The sequence below is a fragment of the Rana temporaria genome, chromosome 2, assembly GCF_905171775.1.
Source record: "Rana temporaria chromosome 2, aRanTem1.1, whole genome shotgun sequence".
Taxonomy (NCBI): domain Eukaryota; kingdom Metazoa; phylum Chordata; class Amphibia; order Anura; family Ranidae; genus Rana; species Rana temporaria.
In genome coordinates, this window is record NC_053490.1 from 349,695,776 (window position 1) to 349,720,945 (window position 25,170).

Consider the following 25,170-nt stretch of genomic DNA (forward strand, 5'->3'; position numbering starts at 1 on the left):
TATCATTATTGTGACAACGTTTACCAATTTCTAGAATAATTGGACATTTGGAGGGTTCTTGGTCAATTGACTGGAAGTCTGACATTTTATTTTTTGCAAATTAATAAAGTTTTTTGCATATTTCTAAAAAATACCACAGTTGGTCCTCATTCACAACTACTTGTTAGGCCCGGTACACACGGGCAAACATGTACGATGAAACCGGTCCATCGAACCGTTTTCACCGTACATGCCTGCCAGAGGGCTTCTGTACGATGGCTGTACTAACCATCGTACAGAAGTCCGCGCGTAAACAATACGCGGGGCGTGTCCGTGTCGTCGCCGCGACGATGACGCGGCAATGACGCGGCGACGTGGGCAGGCCTGCCATTTAAAGGCTTCCACGCATGCGTCAAAGTCATTCGACGCATGCGAGGGACGGCGGGCACTCGGACATGTACGGTAGGTCTGTACTGACGACCGTACATGTCCGAGCGGGCAGGATTCCAGCGGACGGTTTTAAAACACGTCCAGGAATATTTGTCTGCTGGGAAAAGGCCCGGCGGGCAAATGTTTGCTGGAATTCGGCCCGCTCGCGCCTACACACGACCGAACATGTATGCTGAAACTGGTCCGCGGACCAGTTTCAGCATACATGTTTGGTCGTGTGTACGGGGCCTTAGAGTGGTCTCCTTTTGATCCTCGGGGCGTTTTTGAATTAAACATAGACTTTAACCCATTCCTAAATAGTAGTACTATTATGTACAACTCTATCATTCAAGTAGTTGATGGAGTTTTTTGCTTTCCTCTACAATCCTTTTCATCACACCCTTTATTGCTTGTTGATAACGGACCAGGTTTCCCGAGGTATTGAGAGCTACCTACCTTTCTCCTGAATGGAGACACAGGTATTCTCAGCACATGTACTCAGTAGGTTGTATATACCATATAACTTGGTGATTCGCAACCTTACCAAATGTAAATTGATTTGTTGTTATTAAATGTTTGAAATTAAAATTCTGTGTACATACTACATAAGGGCTCTCCCACCTATCCTTTTTTTTTTCCCCTTGAAGCCCACTCCCTCACTTTTTTTCCCTTGTATTTCTTCTGAGGACCACCACCCCATGAACACAATCATTTCCTTACTCTCTATATTTTTTTTCTGTTGTTTTGCTAAAGGAAATCTATTGTCACAGCATGAACTTAAGTTTTATATCCATCGACCAACTTGAGTACAACCAGCATGTTGGATTTTCAGCATGCAATTATTGTCAGTGGCTATAGCCCCTAGCAATAATTGTCTTCTTCCGGCAGGGACCGCTACTCACGCCAGCCCCCCCCCCCTCATTGACTGTGTTTATGGGGGAATCTAATGATTTTTGTCCCTTCAATCCATGGTTACAGGTAAGAAAATCACATCATCTATGGCCTGCCTATGTCTCCCGTTATGTTATACATACTCTTTCCAGCCAGCTCATACTGTTCTTTTCTCAGTGTTCCATGGTCAGCTTTTGCTCATTTCTCCTGTTCACTACCTGCAATAAACACTTCTCACTCTGTCTCCTGGTTACTCTGCTTACTCCTCATTCTCAACTCAGTTACTGTTCTGCTTTCTTTATCTCTCTTCTATGTAGCCATATTGAGCAGACATTGGGGTTGATTTAATTAAGGCCAATAGACTGTGCACGACTGCAGGTGCAGTTGCTCCAGAGCTTAATAAATGAGGTAAAGCTTCACTTTGCAAATCACATGCAGGAAATAAAATAAAATAAAAAATTCCTTGTATTCCAAATTATCTTATGCTGGTTATCTGTAAAAAATGGTTTCAAACCTGGCTAATTTATGTTTGGGTCACCCAGCTCCTAAAGTGCGTGTAATTTCTATGAATTTCTTGAGCAAAGTATACTGTTGTACAGACTTTGAGCTAGGTGTGATTAAACATATTTGTAATACTTAGGTATCCCCATACGCAGATCCTTACAGAGAGGCATTACAGAGCTACAAATTCAATGAACAAGATACTGACGTAAGTTGATCATTCACGACCAGTCTCATCCAATGTAATGTTAATATAGAAGCATCTTAATAAAAAGAAAACGTATGGCTTCACTAACATTATGCTCTCCTTGTGGCAGAAACTCCTGGGTAGGCTATGTGAACAACACAAAGTAGTGAGGGAGCAAGACCGTCTGGTGCAGCAGCTGAGAGCTGAAAAGGTAAGTCAAATAAAAAAAAAAAAAAAAGAAATTAACTACTGTATTTATTGGCATATAACACTCACTTTTTTTACCCTGAAAATAGAGGGTAAACTGTGCCTGTGTATTATACACAGGGGGCTGTGAACATTTTTTAACCTGAAACTTCCCTCTTAAAGTTAGGGTGCGTGTTATATGCCTGTGCGTGTTATACGCAGATAAATACGGTAAATAAGAAATATAAAAAAAAAGTTTGGAAATATATAGCATTTAATGAAAAAGACTATAATCAACAGTTTTTATTTCTCCTGGTTTCTTAAAACAAACTACTTTCAATGGGTATAGCAGCAGTTAGGTAAATTAATAATGTAGCTTTCTGCATCAATCATTACGGCCTTGCCAAAACCATGCTGGACATATACAGACAATTTGTATTTAACAAATTCCACAACTTTCAAGCAGCTTTATTGTTAGAAAAAAAATAACAGATCTAGGCACCCAACATCTTTAAATGTGCCTTAATTTAGCTAGTTGACAGTGTTCGCAAATACATCAGCAAACCTTATCCTGGTACGTGGGATCTAATTCCACATAAAGCATAGCTCTACTATTCAGCTGTGTACTATGTCTTTTTTTTATACTTTTTTTGAGATGTCCACAGGATAGTCAAATGCTTCCTTTTCACCTCTTCAATTCTAGGTGGTCTGCAGTGATGCAAAGAGCAGTGCTTGCATAATGTTGGCAGTGTTTCTCACTGGATCAATGTATGTGAGGGCATGGTGTTTTGGTGATGTCTTTCCAATACACACTGAACTCACAGGATGTCCTCAGTTTTCCAAGTATAATGACATAATTGGACATAATTCTACCTGGAAAAATTAGAACATCTAATGGTGGAAAGGAATTCTTGCAGAAAACATTACCAGATATGAGGTGAACGTTATTCTTTTGTTAGTAAAAAAAGAAAAAAAAATCCTCCCTGAATGAGCCAAATCCTTATTTATTTGTGTTTTGCATGCTACCCCTCCCAGACACTGCAACTCACACTGGGAAGTTCTCAGGCAGCAAAGGCAGTGCTGTGAAATCATTAACCAATTGGCAGGGCTAGTGTGGTTAGTTACTGATTGACAAGCTGCAGGCTTGTGAATCAGCAGTGACAATGTTAAAGAGGAAGTAAAGCCTCGGTTAAAAAAAAAAAAAACTCCTACAAGACAAAGGCATAATGAGCTTGTATGCATAGAATACAAGCTCATTATGAAGTACTTACCTGAGATCAAAGCAATCCTCGTTCACCTCCTCCATCTCTACCGGAGTGACTTTCGGGTATCGCGGCTTTGGCGCTGTGACTGGCCGGAGCCGCGATGATGTCACTCCCACGCATGCGCGCGGGAGCTGCCACTAACGGCATGATCCCATTCACTAGCGGCACGCTCAGTGTGCCTGCCGTGTAGGTTTAGGAGATATTTGTTGCACCTACAGGTAAGCCTTAATCTAGGCTTACCTGTAGGTAAAAGTGGCCTGTAAGGGTTTACAACCACTTTAAAAGCCATGCTTCCTGGAAACAACTAGTCCACAGTAGGACAAGGTGGCAATAAAAGTCTGCACACCACTAGACAAAATCATTCAGAAACCAGCAATATATTATTCTTTAGGTTGTTTAACCCTCTCTCCACAGTGTATCAATCTGTTAGTGCAATAGTTTTCAATGTACGCACACCACATAGCCAAACTTCTTTAGAAATACTTTTGTATAAAGCATGTACAGTACATACAGATATACAACAGGTACAGATAACCAAGTATGTCATCTAACATCAAGCATAATACAACAAAGCTATTCACTCTACTGCTGAATTATAGCAAAAAACATGCATGCATATGGGTGCAATGAGCTACACTTAAAATGTATAAGGGCTGGTCCACACCACAAAAACACACTCTATATCTGTTCCGGTTGCATATTTATTTTTTTTGAATTGAAGATTTTTTTTTTTATGTTATAACTGCAGTCAAGATGGAGGGGGTTCAAACATACCACCTGAAACCATGTTGTTCATTATCAAAATCTTCCTCGGAACGCAGGTTGTACAGCTCATCTAAAATAGGGGGCACCCAGCGGGTTGTATGAAAAACAGATTCTCCAACCTTCCAACCTGGGATATCTTTCATAATAATGGCCTCCTCTTCCAAATTTTTTCGTAAAGTCCATATCACCCTCCTATCATCTTCTGCCTGGATTAAAGGCATCAGTGCTATTCGACACTCTAGCTCTTCAATGTATAGTCGCCTCCTTTCTCTATTGCACATGCCAACGCTCCAAAGTCCATATACCATGGCTCCTATACCCATAGCAAACATAGTATAACCGCTAAAGCCCCGACGAGGCAGGTTCCTTTTATAATCCACCGAGCCGTATCCCCCTGGAGGGGGCATGTCCTGCTTCACCTTGGACGCAGCCATCTTCCCCGCCGCACAGCACCGAGGGCCGACCTATCGGGAACCTGACGCTGTCACCCGGTTGCATTTTTGCATGCACATTTCGGTGTTTTTGCATTGTCTTCTGTTTTCATGTTTGTTTGTTTTTTCACTGGGGTCCAGTGCATTTTTGATGCATTTTACCACTTTCCAGTGCAGGAAAAATGAAGCGTGTTTTACCTTTCTTTCTGGAACTGGAAAGTCCTGGAACTGACTGCACTGGTGAGAGCTATGCCATTGGAAACCACATAACTTGCATTTTTCCTGCATTGTTTTTTTTTTATAAAAAAAAATATTAACCGCTTGCCGTCCACGTAATGTCAAATGACATTGATATCTGAATGATGCCGTCAGCTACAGGCATGATTCAGATATCATTTTTTTAGATCCAGTAGTTTTCTTCACCATACAAATGATCATAGTGGCTGTTTAGCCGCTTGATCGTTCTTACAGTCAGCAAGAGGGGACATCCCCCCCTCCAGTGCTTCTCCCGGCTCTATGATCGTTTGTTTCGGAGGCTGGACGCGATGTTATAACATCGTGCCAGCCTCTGCATTTGAATAAATGTCGCCGCCTCGGCTGGGAAGCTGAGATCTTCTTTTTATTTATTTATTTCAGGTTTTTCAGCCTAGAGGTGAGATCTGGGGACTTATTGAACCCAAATTTCACAGTAAAGAGGACATGTCAAGCACTACAAGAGATGTTTACATTCCTTGTAATAGGAATAAAAGTGCTAAAAAAAAGTAAATAAAAAGTGTCAAAATACAAATATAAAAGCAAAAATTAACAATAAAAATAATTGAAGCACCCCTGTCCCCGTGTGCTCGCTCGCAGAAGTGAATGTATTCGTAAGTCACGCCCACATATGTAAACGTCGTTCAAACCACACATGTGAGGTATCACTGCAAACTTTAGAGTGAGAGCAATACTTTTAGCTCTAGACCTCCTCTGCAACTCAAAACCGTGCAAGATAAAACGCTGCAATGACCGCCATCTTATTCTTTTGGGTTTCTTTGGGTTCTGTGTAATTTTCTAGCAAAAAAATATGATTTTTACATGTAAGAAAGAAATGTCAGAATTGGCCTGGGTGGCAAGTGGCTAAGGGGAAACTACTAAAATTAATAAAGTGCTGGTGTAATCTTGCTGGGTGCTAAAGTGCAAATTGAAACAATATTCAACAATAACAGGTGATGGTAACTTGAAAATAATCACATATTGATAAACAGTGAAATAAACTGCTAAGCAATTATAACTATAATAAGCGTAATTAAAAAGTCCAAATGTACGTAAAAAGTTTAAGTGTAAACTCTGTATAAGAGTATCTATGACATGTAAGCCAATCCCAGATAATACTGTGACAATCAAATGCAGTTAAGATGAGTGGTAAATCCCTCCACCATGAAAGCAACGGCCAATCCACTGTAGTGACACCTACATGTGTACCAGCCCCTCACCTTACTGCTGTAAGGTTACAGCATGAATAAATCAAATGCAGCAATCAGCAGAGGGTCCCTCTTTGATGGTTCCAGAGATAGATTGTAGTATGTCCTCCTTCGCGAACAGGCTCAGTATGGGGGGGGTGTAAAATGGAAGATAAATTCCAATAGCTTAATCCCGTTTAAAACAAGCCAATTTTTTGGAATAAAAACCTCGATACACTCACTTCTGGTTAAAAAATAGTACTCCACAAGCTCGTAGGTTTCTGTCACTTCCTGGTTTCATCTATTGCTCCAATCCCGACACGTATCGACATATCCTGTGACTTCATCAGGGCATAACAATAGGCTGTATTTGGTGTCTTTAAATAGTATTTTGAAATTGACAACAGACATTTTCCTGTGGTCCGTCATTGAAATAAATTACGTCAGCCATTTTGCCTTGGTCTCCCATAGGTTAACATGACAGCGGCCATTTTCCATTAGTCGCCCATAGGTAAACATTACAGCGGACATTTTCCGTTGGTCTCACATAGATCAACACTGTGGCGGCCATTTTCTGTTAGTCTCCACATGGACCAACATTATGGTGGCCATTATAAAAGAGTACTAAGAATGTTGTAATCAGAGAGACATAAAAAAATAATGCACTAGACACCCCGGAAAAGTGTATAAGATTAAAAAAAAATCTGTATGCATTTAAAAACAATATATATGTATGTATAGACATACTTAAAAAAAATGTATTCAAGGTAAAACACCTAACAACTCCTGAAAGGTGTATAAAATTATATAGCAAAGAAAAAAAAAACGAAGGAGCCTCAGGAGTACCGGAAATGGCATAAAGGACAATATAAAAGTATAAGAATTGTATAAATAACAATAGTCATAAATGAGAGAAGTAACAGGCAAAAAAACACAAATGTATTATTTTTCCCATTTTTTTGTGTTGAATATAATAATTAAACACTAATGCCCTGTACACACGATCGGTTCGTCTGATGAAAACGGACCCCTGCGACTTCTGCCCGTGGGTTATGGTGGACCTGTTGGACCGGGTAGCCCTCATGTGGTTGTCGGATAGGGAGAGAGAGGCATTGGTTTGCCCAGTTACAAGTGAGGAGATTATAAAGATCATACGCACGTTTCCAGGGGAGAAGTCGCCAGGCCCAGGTGAAATCCCTGTGGAATTCTTTAAAAAATATGGAGTTTTATTAGCCCCTAAACTTGCAAAAGTATATACTAATGGGTTATTGAAAGGGGCCTTGCCAGATTCAATGAGACAGGCACATATAACTCTCATATGTAAGGAAATTAAGGATCCAAAGCTATGCTCTTCATATTGGCATACAGCAGTGGTTCTCAACCTGGGGTCGGGACCCCCTCGGGGGTCGAATGATGATTTGCCAGGGGTCACTGAATCCTGGGCTGTTCCTGAAGCCTGCAATGCTTTTCTAGCCTTTTTGCGGCTGCCCAGCTGGGCTGTTCCTGGAGCCCACAGCCGCCAACTCAGCCTCTTCGAAGCCGCCTATTCAGTTCACCACATGGCTGGGGGGCAGAGACTAGAGGTCAGCTGACTGGTGAGGAATGTGAAGTGGGAGGGGCTGGAGGAGACCCTATCTCCAGATTCAAGTCAGAGACACAGTGAGTAACACTACCTGTGATTATAGTTGCCATTAAAAGTCCCCACTACAGTTCTCAGATCAGCAGATGACCTTGATCAAAAGCACGTAAGTTGGCTGATCAGAACTCGCCCCAGCACTGCCATTCATCCCAACTTCCCACCAAGGAGTAAGAGAAGGATTAATAATAGAGAATACATTGATAGGAGAGAAAAAGAGAGGGAGGAACAAAGAAAAAGGGAGAGAAAGAATAAGAGATCAAGAAAGACAGCTAGAGAGAGGGATGGGGGGGGGGGACAAGAAATTAGGATAGAGCGAGATAGAAGGGAGAACAAAGAGAAGGAGTGGTACATCCTAACATGTACCATAAGGGGTTTTAATACTGTACAAGTGGAAGGGACTCAGGGAGCCTTAAATGTCTGCGGGTTAGGGGTGCAAATCATCTTGCCTTGGGTGCCGACAACCCACGCTCCAAAAATATTTTTACTTTTAGGGGTCCCCACAACTAGGGAAATTTTATCAAGGGGTCACGGCACTAGACAGGTGGAGAGCCACTGGCCTATAGAGACTACAATCCCTATTAGAAACTATTATAGACTCAGATCAGACAGGATTCATGCCACGGAGAACGACGGATGTTAACTTACGTAGATTATACACAAATATACATACTCATCATGTCCATGAAGGATCTAGGACAGTGGCCTCCGTAGATATATAGAAGGCCTTTGATTTTATCGAATGGCCCTTTCTATGGGAAATACTTAGAAGGATGGGATTTCCGTTAGTATTCATTAATTGGATACAAACAATATTTGTGATCGGAGCCTGAATACTGGATAGTAATCAACGCCCTACCCCAACCCTAGCGACCTGAGGTGTGCCGTGGTCGCCCGTGAGGGTACGCCTAAAAGAGGGCATACCCTATGAAGAAGTAATTTAAAAAAGGGGGACTGGGTGGGTGGGCACCCGGAAGCAGCGCCGACGTGCACTGGGAGAAGAGGGCGAGCATAAGAAGCCCCACGCTCCTCCCACAAACCCAGGCAAGCCAATGGCTAGCCTTAACACTTGTGATCGGAGCCTGAATACTGGATAGTAATCAACGCCCTACCCCAACCCTAGCGACCTGAGGTGTGCCGTGGTCGCCCGTGAGGGTACGCCTAAAAGAGGGCAAAGAGACACCAATTTAGGTACAGTAATAGTTTAATGACAACTTGAAACAGATACATGCTTAAACCAATAACACCTCAAAAGCCTGCCTAACCTCTGCGTGGGGGTCTGGAATGTAACGCTGGAAGCACGAGGACCGCCAGCGGCCCATGTACTTAATGACATGAGCCGGGACCCCCCGTCTGGAAGCTGCAGAAGCAGCACCGATTCTAAAGGAATGTCCTGAGAACCTATTCGGGTTAAACCCCAACCTCCCAACCAGAATCCTTATATGGGAAATGAACTGGGATGAGGAGAGGGCCAAGGTAGGAAAGGGAAGCAAGGGGCTCTCAGGCGGAGCTGCGGCCAATAAACCCATAAGCCGGTCCAAAACCTTCACCGGACACCAGGCCATGTTGGAGCTATAAAACTTTACCACGAACCCCTGCCCCACCTGCCTAGTCTTGTTATTGGGCAGCTGCAATGCAAAATGATCCGGCCACCTGATGAGATCCCCTTTGCGGAGAGCAGGGGAGTAGGGTCCAGCTCTGGCAACCTCCCCAGGCCTGAGGAATCCGAAGAAGCAGAGGAACACTGCCGCCTCCAAGACCAAGCTGGGCCCCACCCCGAAAGGTGACAGGGCCAGTAAATCCGCCAACCCCCGCACCATGGACCCTGAGATGGGCAGACGTGTCACCACCGGTCTTCCCTGCGCCTTCTGGATACCCCTGAGCATCGCCCTGACGGGATAAGCCACAAAAATGGACGGCGATGCAGGTTGAGCCAGGGAAAAATAATGCTGGATACCTGCTAAATACACCTTGATGGTATTATGCGACAGACCTAGACCATCATGACAAAAAGCCATGAAGGCCAACATGTAACTGATATCATGACCTCTGGTGCAAGGATGAAGAGACGTAAATTTGCAAAAACACCTCCAAGCCGTCTCATAGGCCCTGCGTGTGTTACTGGCCAAAGAACCATGGATAAGTTCCGCTGCCCGAGACCCGAGGGTTCTCAGTCCAACCTCAGCTGGGCAAATGGCGGCACCGGCAAGCCCCTCCGATCCGCCTCCGGATGCTACCGAAAGAAACGAGGGAAATCAGACCTGGACAATGCATCTGCCGCCCCATTGTCCACCCCGCTGACAAACTCCCCCCGAAAGTCAAAATTAAATCTGAGCCCCAACCAGGTCAGCCTGCGCATAAACGCCATGATTGTAAGGGAACCTGACCTCCCCTTGTTAATGATAGCCGCGGTGGCAATATTGTCGGTACAAAACACGACCGTATGACCAGACCACAAGGGCCCCCAGGTATATGCTGCGGCCACAATGGGGACAATTTCGAACAAAGCGGACGTTCGGGAAAATCCCGGAATCTCCGCCACTTCCGGAGGCCAGGGCCCAGCGAGCCACTGCCGCCCGCAAATGGCCGCAAAACCCACTGATGCGGCGGCATCAGAAAACACCCTGGGGGAGGCTGGGGTGGGGAGTCGGATGAACAAGGACACCCCATTCCAGTCCCTCAAGAACAGATCCCACATGAGCAGGTCTGCCCTAGCATCGGCCTCCAACCGCACCCTCGAGTCGGCCTCCTGAAAGAGCGGCAGGAGAGCCAACAGGCGAGACACAAAAGACCTACCCTGTGGGATAATACGCATAGCGAAATTCAGCATGCCTAAGAGAGACTGCAACTCCCTCTTAGAACATACTGGGGATCTAACAAAGCCATGGATGACCCCACGAATCCTGACCAGCTTGTCCTGTGGCAAGCTAGCAACCATTCGCACCGTATCTAACGTGATCCCAAGGAAGGTAACTGTGGTAGCTGGACCCTCCATTTTGTGGGCAGCCAAGGGGACATTCAGATCCCTGAACAGATCGGTAAGTGTGGCAAGATCCCTGGGCGCCTGAGCCGGGCTCTCCAGCAACAGGAAGTCATCCAAATAGTGCAAAACCTTACCACACCCCAACCGCTCAGCCAACACCCAGTTGAGTGCTGAGGCAAATGTGTCAAACAGCCACGGGCTACTTTTGGATCCAAATGTCAGCTTGGTTGCAAAGAAAAACTGCCCCCGCCACTTCATGCCGTACCACTGCCACAATGACGGCATGATAGGGAGGAGCTTAAAGGCATCGGACACATCCACCTTGGACAACCAAGCTCCCACACCCAACTGCAATATGTGCTGGATGGCGTATTTCAATGCAAACTCCCCCGAAGGGATGAGGGAGTTCAAACTGGGTATGGGTGATGAATGAGGAGCAGACAGATCGTACACCAAACGATATTTATTCGAAAATTTTCCCTTCACCACCCCAACAGGACTCACCCTCCACATGGCAAATGGTGGGAACAAAAACGGCCCAATGATGAAGCCCTTGGCCAACTCCACCCCTAGCAACTCATCCACCAATTCAGGGTTAGTGGTAGCAGATAACAAATTACCGCACTCGTGCGACTGCGATGGAAGAGAAATGAGGCCAGTATGAAAGCCCTCCTCAAACCCTTCCACCAAAAATCGCCTGAGCGCTTGCGAAGGGTGATGCGCCAAACAAAAATCCAGCCGTGGGATGTTCACTACACTTAGTCATGACGCCCCTGAGGGCTTAATCGGGCAGACGTGCAACAATCTGCACTGATTATAGTTGCATGTCGTGTAGTTGTAGTTATTACACAGTTGTGATTTCCCTAAGACATGGATAGGCCTGCCCAGCTTGTCAACTAGGCCCGACGGGCCTGAAGAAGAGCCGCCTGACCCAGGCCTGCTGGCCCCAACTGCCCCCAGATGCTCAATATTAGGACACCAGTTAGCAGTGTGGGCCGCAGACTGGCAGGTGGCACATGTTGGAGACTTTTGGCTGGCAAAATGCCTGCAGAACAGTTCGGTATCGATCACGCTCCAACATGACACCACCTGGAACTGAGCCCACATGGCCGCGACTTTGACAGAGAAGGATCTGTGATAGTCGTAAAACGAGCTACCGCCATACTTGTGGGCCAAATCTACGATCTTATGTAAATAGAGGTCCAACTCCTCCCTCCTGGCAGGACTAACCCCACAAATAATGTCCCTAAAAATCCCGAAGGCCAGGACGAACTCGGCGATGCTAAGTTTGCGGTTTAACCTGGGATCGCGGGTCCTAAGGACCACCGAGACCTCCCCGCAGGCATACGCCTTATTCTCCACTACATCTTGTGATGCAATGAGGAGCGAGGCCAAGTTGACGTCCTTGCCTTCTAGAATATCCTTCTTCAGGTTGGCTGGGATAAAATGGGCAGGGGAGATGGACGGAACCGTACCAAAACTAGCGGGAACCGCCAGAGGAGACGGCCTCTCTGTGACCGCAGCAGGGACAGCCGACGGCCCCGAAATCGGGACAGCCGACGGCCCTGGAATCGGGACAGCCGACGGCCCTGGAATCGGGACAGCCGACGGCCCTGGAATCGGGACAGCTGCCGGGACCACCACACCGGCTGGCCGAGCCTCCAAAACATCCATCCTATCCTGCAATAGCTGAACGGAGGTTGAAAGAGTGTTCAGCACCGTGTGAATTTGTGTCAAAGCGGTGAGCAGGGATGCTTGATCAGTACTGGTGGATGGCTGCGGTATGGACTGCGTGGGAAAAAGGAGTCTAAATAACTCTGCCTTTCTGGCTGAGGCCGCGAAAGGAATGCCCCTGGAACGGAGCTCGGCCATGAGCCTGGGAATAGTCCAGCTTCTCAACGATGGCGAGCTGCCGTGCTCTGAGCCCCTAGATGGTGTGGCCGGGATGAACGCAAGATCCTCACTCTCTGACACCTGGGACATGTTCACAACCTGTGAAAAAACAACCAACAAGTCAACTACGCCACCCGACAACCCCGCAACTACCTAATGTGTGGTGCAACTATCGAAGACATGCGCATGACAAACTAATGACCATGACCCCCTGCGTGAATGTAGCGCGAGCCCGAGCACCTGTGGTGCTGCACAGGTAATTAAAAACGCACACTCAGGGCTTAGAACCTACAGACCGTGGTAGGCAGAAATAGGCGTGTAAGTGTGATGCAACGTATGACGTATGAACGTACAGGCGAGTTGATTGCAAACAATCAATTAAAAACGAAAACTCAGCCCGTACTGATCCGAAGACGTGACGGATCTGATTATGTAAACCTAACTAAATCCCCTCAAAAAGGAAAACAGACACACCTCGCTGCCGCAGACACAGCTGAATCCACCTGCGAAAATATATCACGAATAATTAACAAAACGATGACCCCTGTACCGCCATCACCCCCCACCCAGAGTGAACGTGCTCTGCGGTGGAAAAAGTGACCCTGGGCAGAATGCACCCAGTAACCTGAGCCTGCCATGTGCGAGGCCATGGCCCAGAGCTGCCGTGCGGCCGCGGAGCCTGTAGCCGATGAACCAGATACAGGTATGCTTGAGACCTAACCCAGCACACCCCATGTTGCGCCAGCGTGAAGCGTGTAAAGAACCTATGCCCTGTGCCCCCCAGAAGCCAGAGGAGTGGCACCGCGCTGCCGTGACCCAACGGGAACACCCTCCCCCTAAAAAACTCCCAGCGTGACTAAGCGGTGAGTATGCGTGGCTCAGAGGGGACCGACTGATAGTGCACCGTGGACTACAGGTCCCAGCAAGATCCATGATGCTTGCGGGAAAAAAACGCTCACCACCGCCGCCCCCCCAGCGATTCCCTGAAGCAGAGGCCCAGACTAGCTACCCGTGCCCCACCCCCCCACCTAACCGCAGTACTTACCTTGATGCACCTGCAGCGATACTGCCACCTGCAGGAAAAAACAGACACCCTGCACAAGGGATGGAAGAAAGCAAATCATACCCAGCTTACAAAAAAAAACAGCCCCCCCATACACCCCCCCCCCCCGCATCCACCAAGGCTATTCTAACATGCATGGAACATGGAAGCATCTATACAATGCATACTAACAAAAGCAATGGCCAGGAATCCAAACAGTTTATATGTTCCCCAACACCAGCTCCCCCTTGGTCCGTATGATGACCAGCCCCCCTGGTCCGTATGATGACCAGCCCCCCCTGGTCCGTGAGATGACCAGCACCCCCCCCGGTCCGTGTGATGACCAGCCCCCCCCCCCCTGGTTGGAGGACGACCAGGCCCCCCCCGGTCCGTGCGACGACCAGCCCCCCCCCGGTCCGCGTGATGATCCGCCCCCCCCCCGGTCCGTGTGACGACCAGCCCCCCCAAACATACCTGACCCTACCAGGGCGAAGCAAGGGTACGCGCACGGAGGCCGGAATGCCACCCAAACGAAGAAGGGAGCCAGGCCACACCCCCGACACGGGTGAACGCCGCCAGCCGACGGTGTTTGCCGCCCACGATGTCCGGCGATACCGATCGCTCGCTCGAACGAACGGACGGACGGACGAGGAGGAGGAGGAGGAGGATCCCCGGAACCGGAAGTGATGTGTCCTGAACCGGAAGTGATGCGTCCTGACCCGGAAGCAGCGCCGACGTGCACTGGGAGAAGAGGGCGAGCATAAGAAGCCCCACGCTCCTCCCACAAACCCAGGCAAGCCAATGGCTAGCCTTAACACATAACAAACCCATGTCAGCGCTTAAATTAGGAGGAAGGTTGTCAGCTTTTTTTTTCAGCTATATAGAGGAACGAGACAGGGCTGCTATCTTTCTCCGGCTCTTTTTGCGATCGCAATAGAGCCGGTGGCAGAGGCTCTTAGGACTTCCCCAAATATTCAAGGGCTTCGTGTAGGGGAGCTGGAGGAGAGGGTAGCCCTTTATGCTGATGATATGTTGCTGTTTTTGAGAGATGTGGGTCCATCATTGGAGGGAGCTTTAGAATTATTAAACACCTTTTCACTATTTACAGGGCTTAAAGCGGATGTGCCACTAAAAAAATATATTAAAAGCCAGCAGCTACAAATACTGCAGCTGCTGACTTTTAATATAAGGACACTTACCTGTCCTGGAGTCCAGCGCCGATCGCAGCAGATGACGAGCCGATCGCTCGTCACCCTGCTGCTCCCCCCTCCATCCACGGTGAGGGAACCAGGAAGTGAAGCGCTCCGGCTTCACTGCCCGGTTCCCTACGGCGCATGCGCGAGTCGCGCTGCGCCCGCCGATTGGCTCCCGCTGTGTGCTGGGAGCCGAGTGTTCCCAGCATACAACGGGGGACGGACGGGAAGCGAGGAAAAAACCTGTCTTTTGCCCGTATCGTAGGGCCGGAAGTAGGTGCAGATACCTGTCTGTAGACAGGTATCTGCACCCCCCTCCCCCCTGAAAGGTGTCAAATGTGACACCGGAGGGGGGGAGGGTGCCGATCAGCGGGACTCCACTTTAGAGTGGAGATCCGCTTTAAAGTAAACCGGGGTAAATCTCTACTATTTCCTATTGATCAAGGAGCACAGGATACAGCTGCTTTAAATTTGCCATTGAAATGGGTAGCAAAATGTAAATATCTCAGTATAATAATATCCCAATGGGTTGAAGAATTCTGAATGCTGAATCTAGATCCAGTAATACAGGAGTTTTCAAAAAAAACTAAGGGTCTGGGAAGTACAGTACTACCCCTGTCCTTGTTGGGACGTATACATTTAATAAAGATGACGATTCTTCCTAAATTTCGGTACTTATTCTGAAATTTTCCACAATGGCTGCCTAAAGTTTTTTTGTACAGTTACATGGTATTCTCTCTTCATTTATATGGAAAAAATAAACCAGCCAAAATTAAATTAACCACACGTATGCGTTTGGCGACACAGGGGGGATTAGCCTTCCCAGACCTTTATAAATATTATCTAGCTACACAGTTAGTGATGGTTAGGAGATGGTTGGACCCGGATAAATATAACCCTGCTACAATTCTAAAGGCCGCTTGTGGTCCATTCAGTGGAGGCACTCCAAGCATTGCCATGTCGCTGGTTAAAATCCAGGTACAACCTGGCCCCTTCATTGACAAACGACAGTTAAGCTATGGAGAGCGGGTGTAGCAAAAGAGGTATATTCCAAATCAAATTTATCTCCAAATACCCCATTATGGATAGATCCTGGGCTTCCAAACTTGAGCCTCATACACACAATCGGATTTCCATCTGACTGTTCTGTGGATTGTGCTCTGAATGGGTGTTGGCCGTGAACTTGTTCTGCATACACACGGAAGGACTTTTTCATCCAACTTTCACCAAATCACGTGTTTTTTCAGCTCTTTACCACCACCCTTGGGGCAACTTCTGCTATTGTTGTCTGATGTTTAGCATTGGTTCTAAGCATGCGTGTTTGTATTTTGGACTTAAGTCCGATGTACTTGTGTACACACGATCGGATTATACTCCATCGGACAAATTATGTCTGCTTTGTTTGAATCAACCATGAGGTGTCTGTTTGTAATGTTTGCCCTGTGTTACCTGTTTTACCTGATGTGCCTGTTATTTTTTTTTTCTTTTTTGCTATCCTTGCTGTTTAGTTGCTAACCTGATTACTGATTAATGATGCATTAATGTATTTGGCCGGTGGGGGGTGGGCGGCCTCGGGAGCTCGCTTCCTGGCTCTGTTCACCCTACTACCCACTTAGGACCACGCTCAACTCCCAGTGTGTTACAGGAGAGCGCTTCTGCTATATTTAGCCAATTTAGTTCTCTCTTAGACAGCCGCACGCCCTAGTGCTGGCTTCCTAATCTCACTCTACCTTCTCTGGGTTTGCTTACCCGACTCTACTGTTCTCTTCCTTGTCAGTTCCCTCCCCCCCTTGCCTGACTTTCCCCCCTTCCCCCACCTCCCTATAACTGCGAACATGGACACACTAAACATAGTGTCTTTGAATGTGAAAGGGCTAAACACGCCCAAAAAAAGAGGATGTTGCTACAGGATATGCACCGCATGAGAGCGGACGTTGTCTTGCTCCAAGAGACGCACTTTAGGGACAATAGTGCAAAATGAGAGGTTCCGGGCGCTGAGAGAATCGGGCCTCTTCCAGGCATTACACTTCGGCGGGGTGGGGAGGTGGAAGACACGCGCAGAACTTATGGCCCCGGGAGGCAGCTACTGTCTACACTTCTTGAGAGCTGAGCAGCTCAGCCATTTTCTGGGTACCATGCCACCCCCTCTGGTGGCAAGTCAGCCTCTTACGGCGCTGGAGGAATGGTGCTCTGGAACGGGAGTACTGCCACATGCGTTGTCCCTTGCACACGACTTACCAATTGCTCCAAGAGAAGATTACCAGTCCCCCGGTTTTTCTAGATGGGAAAGGGTACTGAACTGCACATTTACCACCCAGAAAAAGCAACAGATTCTAACACTTACTCATAAATCCTCCATATGTACCAAAATACAGGAAACCAACTACAAAATCCTCACTGGATGGTATAGGACCCCAGCTTTACTCCATAAACTCTTCCCGGCAACGTCAGACCAGTGCTGGCGTTGCCAAAAGGAGAGAGGCACACTACTGCACATTTTTTGGACATGCCCTTGCATCCGGAATTTCTGGGGCACGGTCAGGCAGATTATGCAGAAGTTCATGGATAGACAGGTCCCTGATGAACCGGCGTACTTCCTCCTCCATGCCACTGACACCCCCCTGCGCATTTACAAGCGATCAGTCATTCGCCACTTGTTGGATGCAGCGAAGGCCTGCATTCCGCTCCGCTGGAAGTCACTGCACCCGCCGACCGTTGCCATGTGGCTGAAGAAGGTAGATGAAATCAATAAAATGGAGGACCTCATCCTCACAAGCCAAACTAGGCAGGAGACGTTTGCCAAAACATGGAACTGATTTTCTCTGCTGGAAACCTCCAGATCGGGCACTGGCGGCGGGTCGGCGGGATGAGTGGCCCCCCTCCTTGTCCGAACAGTGGACGTGGAACCCATGTTCGTAACTCCCCACCCCCCCTCTCACTCCTTTCCTAGTTTGTCCCTCTCTCTTATTATCTCCTCGGTTTCTGACTATATCTCTTCTGGATCCACTAGAATCTAACTGCTCTTTAACTCTAGGTAACTTCTGTGCTGCTGTTTAGTACGGTAGTAGAGGGGGAAAAAAAAGTCAGGGGACTGGTCCCGCGGGGCCATAGCGACCCGACCAGAACCAATTGTACTGTGTGGGATATGCGTATGCAAAAGAGAGAACAGCCGGGGATATAATGACAATTTGCTGCATACAGCTGTGCCCCAGCTGAGGTTGAACCGAACGTGCCTGATTGGTGCACGTGCGCACAGACACGTAGAGTATTGTTTAGTTTATCCATAAGGATTGCAAGAAGTGTGCTAATCTGTATTGTATCCCTCACGTGTATATCTCAATGTTTTCTTTGACAATGATTGTGCTGTCGTGGTGGTCCCTGTGGACCTATTTCCCTGTTTATAAATAAATAAAAAAAAAAAAAAAAAGACATTTCCGATGCGCAGCCATTCTTGGCATTGGATCAGGAAGAGGAGGTAGCAACAGCCGGCACTTAGCAGTCTGACAACAGTACTCAAATCAGCCCAAGGAGGTTGGTGCCCGCTGTTGCTGCCCACTCTGAGATCTCTATTGTTAGTGATGGGGAAGGTGACGTCCATGATGACGTGTCTACAGACATCACGTGGGTGCCCACAAGAGAGGAAGAGAAGGGGAGTTCAGAGGGAGAGATGGACCAGCAGATAGGTAGGAGAAGCAGGCCGAACTTACATTGCACAGGAGGGACAAACCAGACTCCTAATGTATCAGGAGCGAGCAATCAACCATGTACGGTCACATCTGGCGCTCCCAGGACGCCGGCCAATGGCTCCGCAGTGTGGGATTTTTTTAACGTGTCCGCTGCAGACAATAGTGTTGCCATCTGCAGCCTTTGCAGTCAACACATAAGTCACGGTAAGCCCAACACTCACCTAGGGACGACCGCCTTAAGAAGGCACCTGGCCTCCCATCACCGAGCCCAGTGGGAGGAACACCATCAGAAGCCACACTCCAGGCTCTCACCGTCCAGCCTCTTCTCCTTCTCCTTCTCCTCTATGCTCACAATTGTCCTCCACTCCACCTTCCATCGTGCCGTCCTCACGTATTTTCTGCAAAAACGCAGGCTTCCATGGCCCAAATGTTTGATCGTAAAAAACGATGACGCCAGATAACCCTCTTGCCCAATGGTTGACCGCTGGCTTGTCGGAACTGATAGCCCGTCAACTACTGCCATATAAACTGGTGGACTCGGAGGCCTTTCGAAAATTTGTGGCCATTGGAACACCACAATGGAAGGTCCAAGGAAGGAAAACATTTTTACAGAAGGGCATTCCAGAGCTATATGGCCATCCTCCCTCTCCTCCTCGGCGGACTCCTTATTTTCCGGTGCTACCGTCTCTTCCGCTGCGCTGGAGAAGATCCCCAGAACTTATTCGACATGCCAGGTGAGACGTTGCCATGCTGTACTGCGTCTGTTGTGCCTGGAAGACAAGAGCCACACTGGTCCTGCACTCCTTCCAGCTTTGCGTTCACAGGCAGATCAGTGACTAACACCGCTCAATTTGACAGTTGGTAAAGTGGTGTGCGACAACGGTGCCAATCTGCTGAGCGTGCTGAAACCGGGGGGAAATTACACACGTGCCATGCGTGGGACACTTCCTGAACTTGGTCGTGCAGCGATTAGTTGCCAAATACCCTGGGGTCCAGGACGTCTTGCGGCAGGCCAGGAAAATCTCGGCCCATTTCAGAAGATCTTACATGGCCATGGCTCGCCTTGCTGACATTCAGTGAATGAGTGAAAAACGTATATAGCGCAGCACATGCGAACTGAATCTCCCCTGGGCGCTGTATCACTTCCGTGAAACCCTATGACCCTAGAAGAGATGGGTTTTAATCCCTCTCCTGAAGGCCAAGTAGTCCGACTCCAATCGGATGGTGGTTGGTAGGGTGTTCCACAGTCGCGGTCCCTGGACTGCAAACCTTCGTTCTCCTTTGGATTTCTATCTGGCTTTGGGAATCTGGACCAGGTTTTGATTGGTGGATCGCAGAATGCGACTGGGGTTATGAGGTTTTATTTTTTCGCATAGATATTGGGGGGCGTTTCCTTGAATACACGTATGCATTAGGCAGAGTGCCTTAGGCCCCGTACACACGAGGAAACATGTCCGATGAAAACGGTCCGCGGACCGTTTTCATCGGACATGTCTCCTGGGAGCTTTTGGTCTGATGTGTGTACACACCATCAGACCAAAATCCCCGCGGAAAAGAGAATGCGGTGACGTAGAAGACACCAACGTTCTCAAACACGGAAGTGCAATGCTTCCACGCATACATCGAATCAATTCGACGCATGCGAGGGATTTCGGGACGCTGGTTACACGTCATAACCAGCGGACATGTCCGATTAGGTGTACTAACCATCGGACATGTCCGACGGACATGTTTCCAGCGTGTTTCTATCTTTTACCCGCAACCAATGAAGGGATCTCAGAGCAGGCGAGATCGATTCCCATGTTTGTTTGCCGGTCACTAATCAAACGGCCGTATTTTGCACGACTTGCAGACGAGTGATTTGGTATTTTGGGAGACCGAGATAGAGGGCATTTGCATAGTCAAGTCTGGAATTAGTAATTGTTCCCATCACGACTGCAATGTCTTCTTTCGGGATCTTTGCAGCAGATGGTGCGATCCGCTGACTACTGACCCTATTTGTGCATCCATTGTCATGTTGGTGTCAAAAATGACTCTGAGGCTTTTAAATTTGGGGCTAGGGGTAATAGTTTTACCCAGAATGGGCGGGGGTGTCCATGTTGTCGCGTGATGATTTTTCCGGTTGGCTTGAAACAGGAGAAGTTCTGTTTTCGAACCGTTGAGTTTAAGATAACTCTTTGTCATCCAGTTTTCTATTAAAAAAAGGCAGTTCTCTAATCCAAGAGAATGATCCTTTTTGTTGCAGATGCGAAAATACAATTGTGTATCATCTGCATAAGAGTGATAAAGTAACTTCTGGTTACTGATGATTTCAAAAAGAGGGTGCAGATAAATATTGAAAAGAACCGGTGACAGAGGGGATCCCTGAGGGACTCCACATGATACCGTCCGTTTTTCAGAAGTGAAAGGTCCCAGTTTCACCGTTTGCGAACGGTTTTCCCAGAAGGAGGAGAACCAAGCTAAATCACATTCCGCGACTCTGGCTACTTCTGTTAGCCGAGTCAGTAGTAATCCATGGTCTACCGTGTCAAAAGCAGCACTTAGGTCCAACAGTACCAGCAGAGAAGATTCTCCTTCGTCTGCTGCTTCGAGGGCGTCGTCCCATATTTTGAGCAGTGCTGTTTCTGTACCGTGACCAGGACGAAAACCCGATTGAAACCGATCGAGTAATTTATGGGTGTCTAAATGATGTTGTAGCTGTTGTACAACTTCTTTCGCCATTATCTTGGAGAAAACATTTAGGCCTGTTATGGGTCGGCAATTGTTAGGATCTTTTGGGTCGAGGGTGTTTTTTTTTAGAATTGGTTTTATTATACCTTGTTTCAGCAGGGGGGGGCACCGTGCCCTCCTCGAATGATTGGTTTAAAAGCTGCGCGATCATTGGTGCCAATATATCGGAACATTCTTTCAGCAGTTTGGTGGGGATGATATCAGTGGGCGCTATGCTATTACGCAGAGCGCCGATTATATTTTTGGTGGCCTCGATGGATATGGGTTTTAGAGAGAAATTGGTTGATTGGGATGGTTTTATGTGGGTGTGTGGTTTGGGCTTTGGGGAGGGGTTGATGAGGGGTCTATTTTGCAGAATGCTTACACGGATTTTTTCAATTTTATTAATGAAATAATCCGATAATTTGTTGCAAAATTGTTGTGAATTGGAATTCGGGGCCTCTAAACAAGCTGGGTTCATAGTCTGAGTGACCAGTTTGAAGAGTTCGCACGGGCGGTTTAGGGCATTTGAGATGGTGTTGGAGATGTGATTTTTTTTGGCCATATAAATTTCTTTGTGGTATTTCTTGGTTATTATTTTATATGTAGTGTGGTTTACCTCTGAAGGGCTTCTTTTCCAGGCCGCTTCTGCTCTTCTACGCTCTTGTTTTAGCAACGACAGCTGGTCATTGAACCAGCTGGCGTTGTTTTTCCAGGATGTGCGTTTTGGTGCTACTAAGTCCGCTGACTGTAGTAGGGCCTTGTTGAGGGCGTGGAGTGCTTCCGTGGCTGTTAGCTGTGGTTGGATTGTATTTATTTTGTTCCTTAGTGTTGTTTTGAAGAGTTCCGAGTGGAGCTTCTTCTGAGATCTAGTCCAGTGTGTTATCACCGGTTTTGTCATTTTTTTTGCGGGGGCGTTTTTGGAGAGTGTGAATTTAATAGCATGGTGATCTGTCCAAGGTTGCGGCTCATTCTCCAGGACATCGATTTCCACATCTTGTTTGAAGATGAGATTGAGCGTATGACCTGAGGTATGAGTGGGCCCATGTACAACCTGTACTTGGGCAGTGGGCCCATGTACAACCTGTATGAGTGGCGACACAACCTACCCATCAGACGTCTTATTTGTGACTGCCCGACGCGATGGAACTCAACCTTGTATATGCTTGATAGGCTTCTCCAGCAGAAACAAGCAGTTAACGACTACCTGTACGAACTCTGGGGAGCTTGTTTTTTTTTCACCGCGGCAGTGGCTGCTCATGCGCGACTCATGCAGACTTCTGCGGCCATTTGATGAGATCACCAAACTGGTCAGTTGCAGCCAGGGCACCATCAGTGACATCGTACCTTACACCTTCTTTCTGGAGGGTGCATTGCGTCGTGTCATTGATCAAGCCCCTCGTCCAGTGCCCTGTCCGAAAGGACGTTCAGCGCAGCAGGGGGGCTCATGACTGATGAGCGCACTCGCCTAGCTCACAACAGTGTTGACTACCTCACATTTATAAAAATGGATCTCGGAGGAATTCAACACATGTGACCAGTAGACCATGTTTCATTCAAATTCAGGTGAACGCCTGTGGGCTAATTTTTTGGGCCTGTACTGGCCGGCACTTCTGTATCCGGTGAATTCCTAATGTACCACCAGCCACAGAACACAAAGTTGTTTGCTGTCAGGTGAACGCCCATGGCTGTGGGCTAATTTTTGGGGTATGTAATGGCCGACACTTCTGTATCCGGTGAATACCTATTGTACCACCAGCCACGGAATACAAAGTTGTTTGCTGTCAGGTGAACATCTGTGGTCATGGGCTAATTTTTGTGGCTTGTAATGACCGACACTTACTTATTTTGTCATTACATAATTTTTATTTTGCAGACCTTTTTTGAGTGTATCAATCGGTCGGTTTCTAGGAGAAGAACACTGAGAAGGTTGTTCCAGTCACTCTCATCGATGACCAATTTCCCTTTCATACTGTTCCCCAATGTCTGTAGTCTCTCCTCCATCCAATCAAGCCGCGTGAGTTTCTCTTGACATTCAGTAAGCTGTGCCTTCAGAAAATCTACCTCTGCATCCTTTGTTACCACATCCTCACACTGGCCATCTCCTTCAGATTCAGAGCTTGATATTTCTTCCTGTGTCGAGGACACAAATCTTTTAGAAACTATTATCTAGATTCAGGTAGATGGGCGCATTTTTGTGCTGGTGTAATACAATGTATATGCGCTACGCCGGCATAAGTCGGAGAGCAAAATAGATGATTCACAAAGCACTTGCTCTCCAAGTTGCGCCGGCCGAACCTAAATTTGAAGGCGTAAGCTGGTGTAAGTGTAAGTGGGTGTGAACTTATGTAAATGATTGTCTGAGCGCGGTGCAGTGGCTTACGCCCGGCTTATCTTCAACGAAGCATGCGCAGTGGTGTCTAAGTCTGATCGCTTCCTTGTGCGCATGCGCGCAACTAGGCCGGCCGTACTTTCCGTTGTACGCCCGCCTATTGGCTTGCGCCGAGCGCATAAATACGCCCAGACATGCGTCCGTCCAACGCAAAATTACATCCTGTTTTTCTCCCCCTGAGCAAGGTAATTTTGCTGTTCGTTTGTTATTGGATTGCTTCTTTTCCTTTATGATGTCTGCTCCCGTCAGCAAAAGGAAGAAGAACTTTTCTCCACAGGAGAGGGCAATAATTATTGCTGGCATGGAGCAGTTTGATCGATTCCTCCATGGTGCGGAGAGTAGGGATACCACCTGTGCCAGGAAGCAAGAGATCCTGGACATTATTGCCACTCAGGTCAATGCCCTTGGCAATGTCCCCCGCAGAGGAAAGGACATAAAAAATTAATGATCTGCGGCTCCGTGTGCAGGAAAAGCTTGCGAAAATTCGGAAGCACCAGAGTGGCACGGGGGGTGAACCACCCTGCGATATTGAACTGACCCCAGAGGATGAGAGGGTCGCCCGGTGTCTGCATAGGGAGTAGGTGGAGGGAGTTGAGGAGTTTGATTCCCGGGATGATGCCTCGAGGACAGGTAAGTGTTTTATATCCCCTATCTGGTGTGTAGCATGTGTGGGGGTGTAAGGGAACATGTGACAAGTGTGTGGGTCCCCCAACATGTGACTGCTTTGTGTCATCCACAGATGTGCAGGAGGGAGCTGGCCCATCTGGTGTTGGTGGCCGTCCCACCACATCTTCCGCGGAGCAGCCTCAGGAAGACCCCCAAGATGCTGCGGTGGTGGGGAGTGTCCACATTTCTCCTCTTGAGGAGGTGGTGGAGGAGTCTGTGGACCTTGGCCAGATTGGCCTAATTATAGAGGAGTCCATTTTGATGGCTGGGCCCTCTCATACCTCCACCCCCATCAGGGGAAGCCCCTCTGTTTCTCCCACCAGCAGGGGAACCACCTCAAGGGGCTCACCCTACACCCGCTCAATCGCCTCTTCTGCCCCAAGAAAGGCAACGCGGAAGATGAGGGGTGTACCCATTAATGTCCAGGACCAAATAGTCCTGGACCAGAGCCAGCAGACCCGGCATATGGGGGAGATAGCCGGGCACCTGCAGCAGATGGCTCATGATGCTGGCCAAATCCGGGAGGCAGTGCAGGATGTGAGTTGTAACAGCTCTGCAGTGGCCACCTGTGTGGTTGACCTGCAGGCCAACACTGTCAACATGGTGGGCAAGGTGGATGGCCTTATTGAGGCTGTAAAGGCAAACACGGCTGCCATACAGGAGGAGGGGAGACGGAGGCAACAAAATGAGTGGTCTAACCTCACCTGCCAGCTGAGGATGCAGGCCCAAACCAACCTGGTCCTCAGCCGGATTGCCGTTGCCTTGGAGGGCAGGCAGCCGTCACCTGCCAGGAGTGGCCCACCCGGGGATGAGCCACCTCCAGATGTCCCACCCACCCCAGGCTCCCCCCAGGCAGCTGAGGAGCCAGAGAGGTGCCAGCAGGCGCAGCCGCTGTCA

The 25,170-nt window shown here is 48.0% G+C and overlaps 2 protein-coding genes across 6 annotated transcripts in view; one reads left to right on the forward strand and one right to left on the reverse strand.

Annotated features, from left to right (window-relative positions):
• PLEKHA6 (pleckstrin homology domain containing A6) overlaps positions 1 to 25,170 on the forward strand; it is a 1,721,986-nt gene that overhangs the window by 1,048,040 nt on the left and 648,776 nt on the right. For all 5 annotated transcript variants that reach the window (XM_040339539.1, XM_040339538.1, XM_040339541.1 and 2 more), the window contains exons 10-11: positions 1,940 to 2,008; positions 2,118 to 2,198. In XM_040339539.1, coding sequence (XP_040195473.1) covers positions 1,940 to 2,008; positions 2,118 to 2,198 — 150 coding nt within the window. The remainder of the gene's footprint in view (positions 1 to 1,939; positions 2,009 to 2,117; positions 2,199 to 25,170) is intronic.
• Positions 4,131 to 4,685, reverse strand: LOC120928441 (NADH dehydrogenase [ubiquinone] 1 alpha subcomplex subunit 13-like). Its single transcript, XM_040339544.1, has one exon. The coding sequence runs from the start codon at positions 4,635 to 4,637 to the stop codon at positions 4,203 to 4,205; it is 435 nt and encodes a 144-aa protein (XP_040195478.1). The 5' UTR covers positions 4,638 to 4,685; the 3' UTR covers positions 4,131 to 4,202.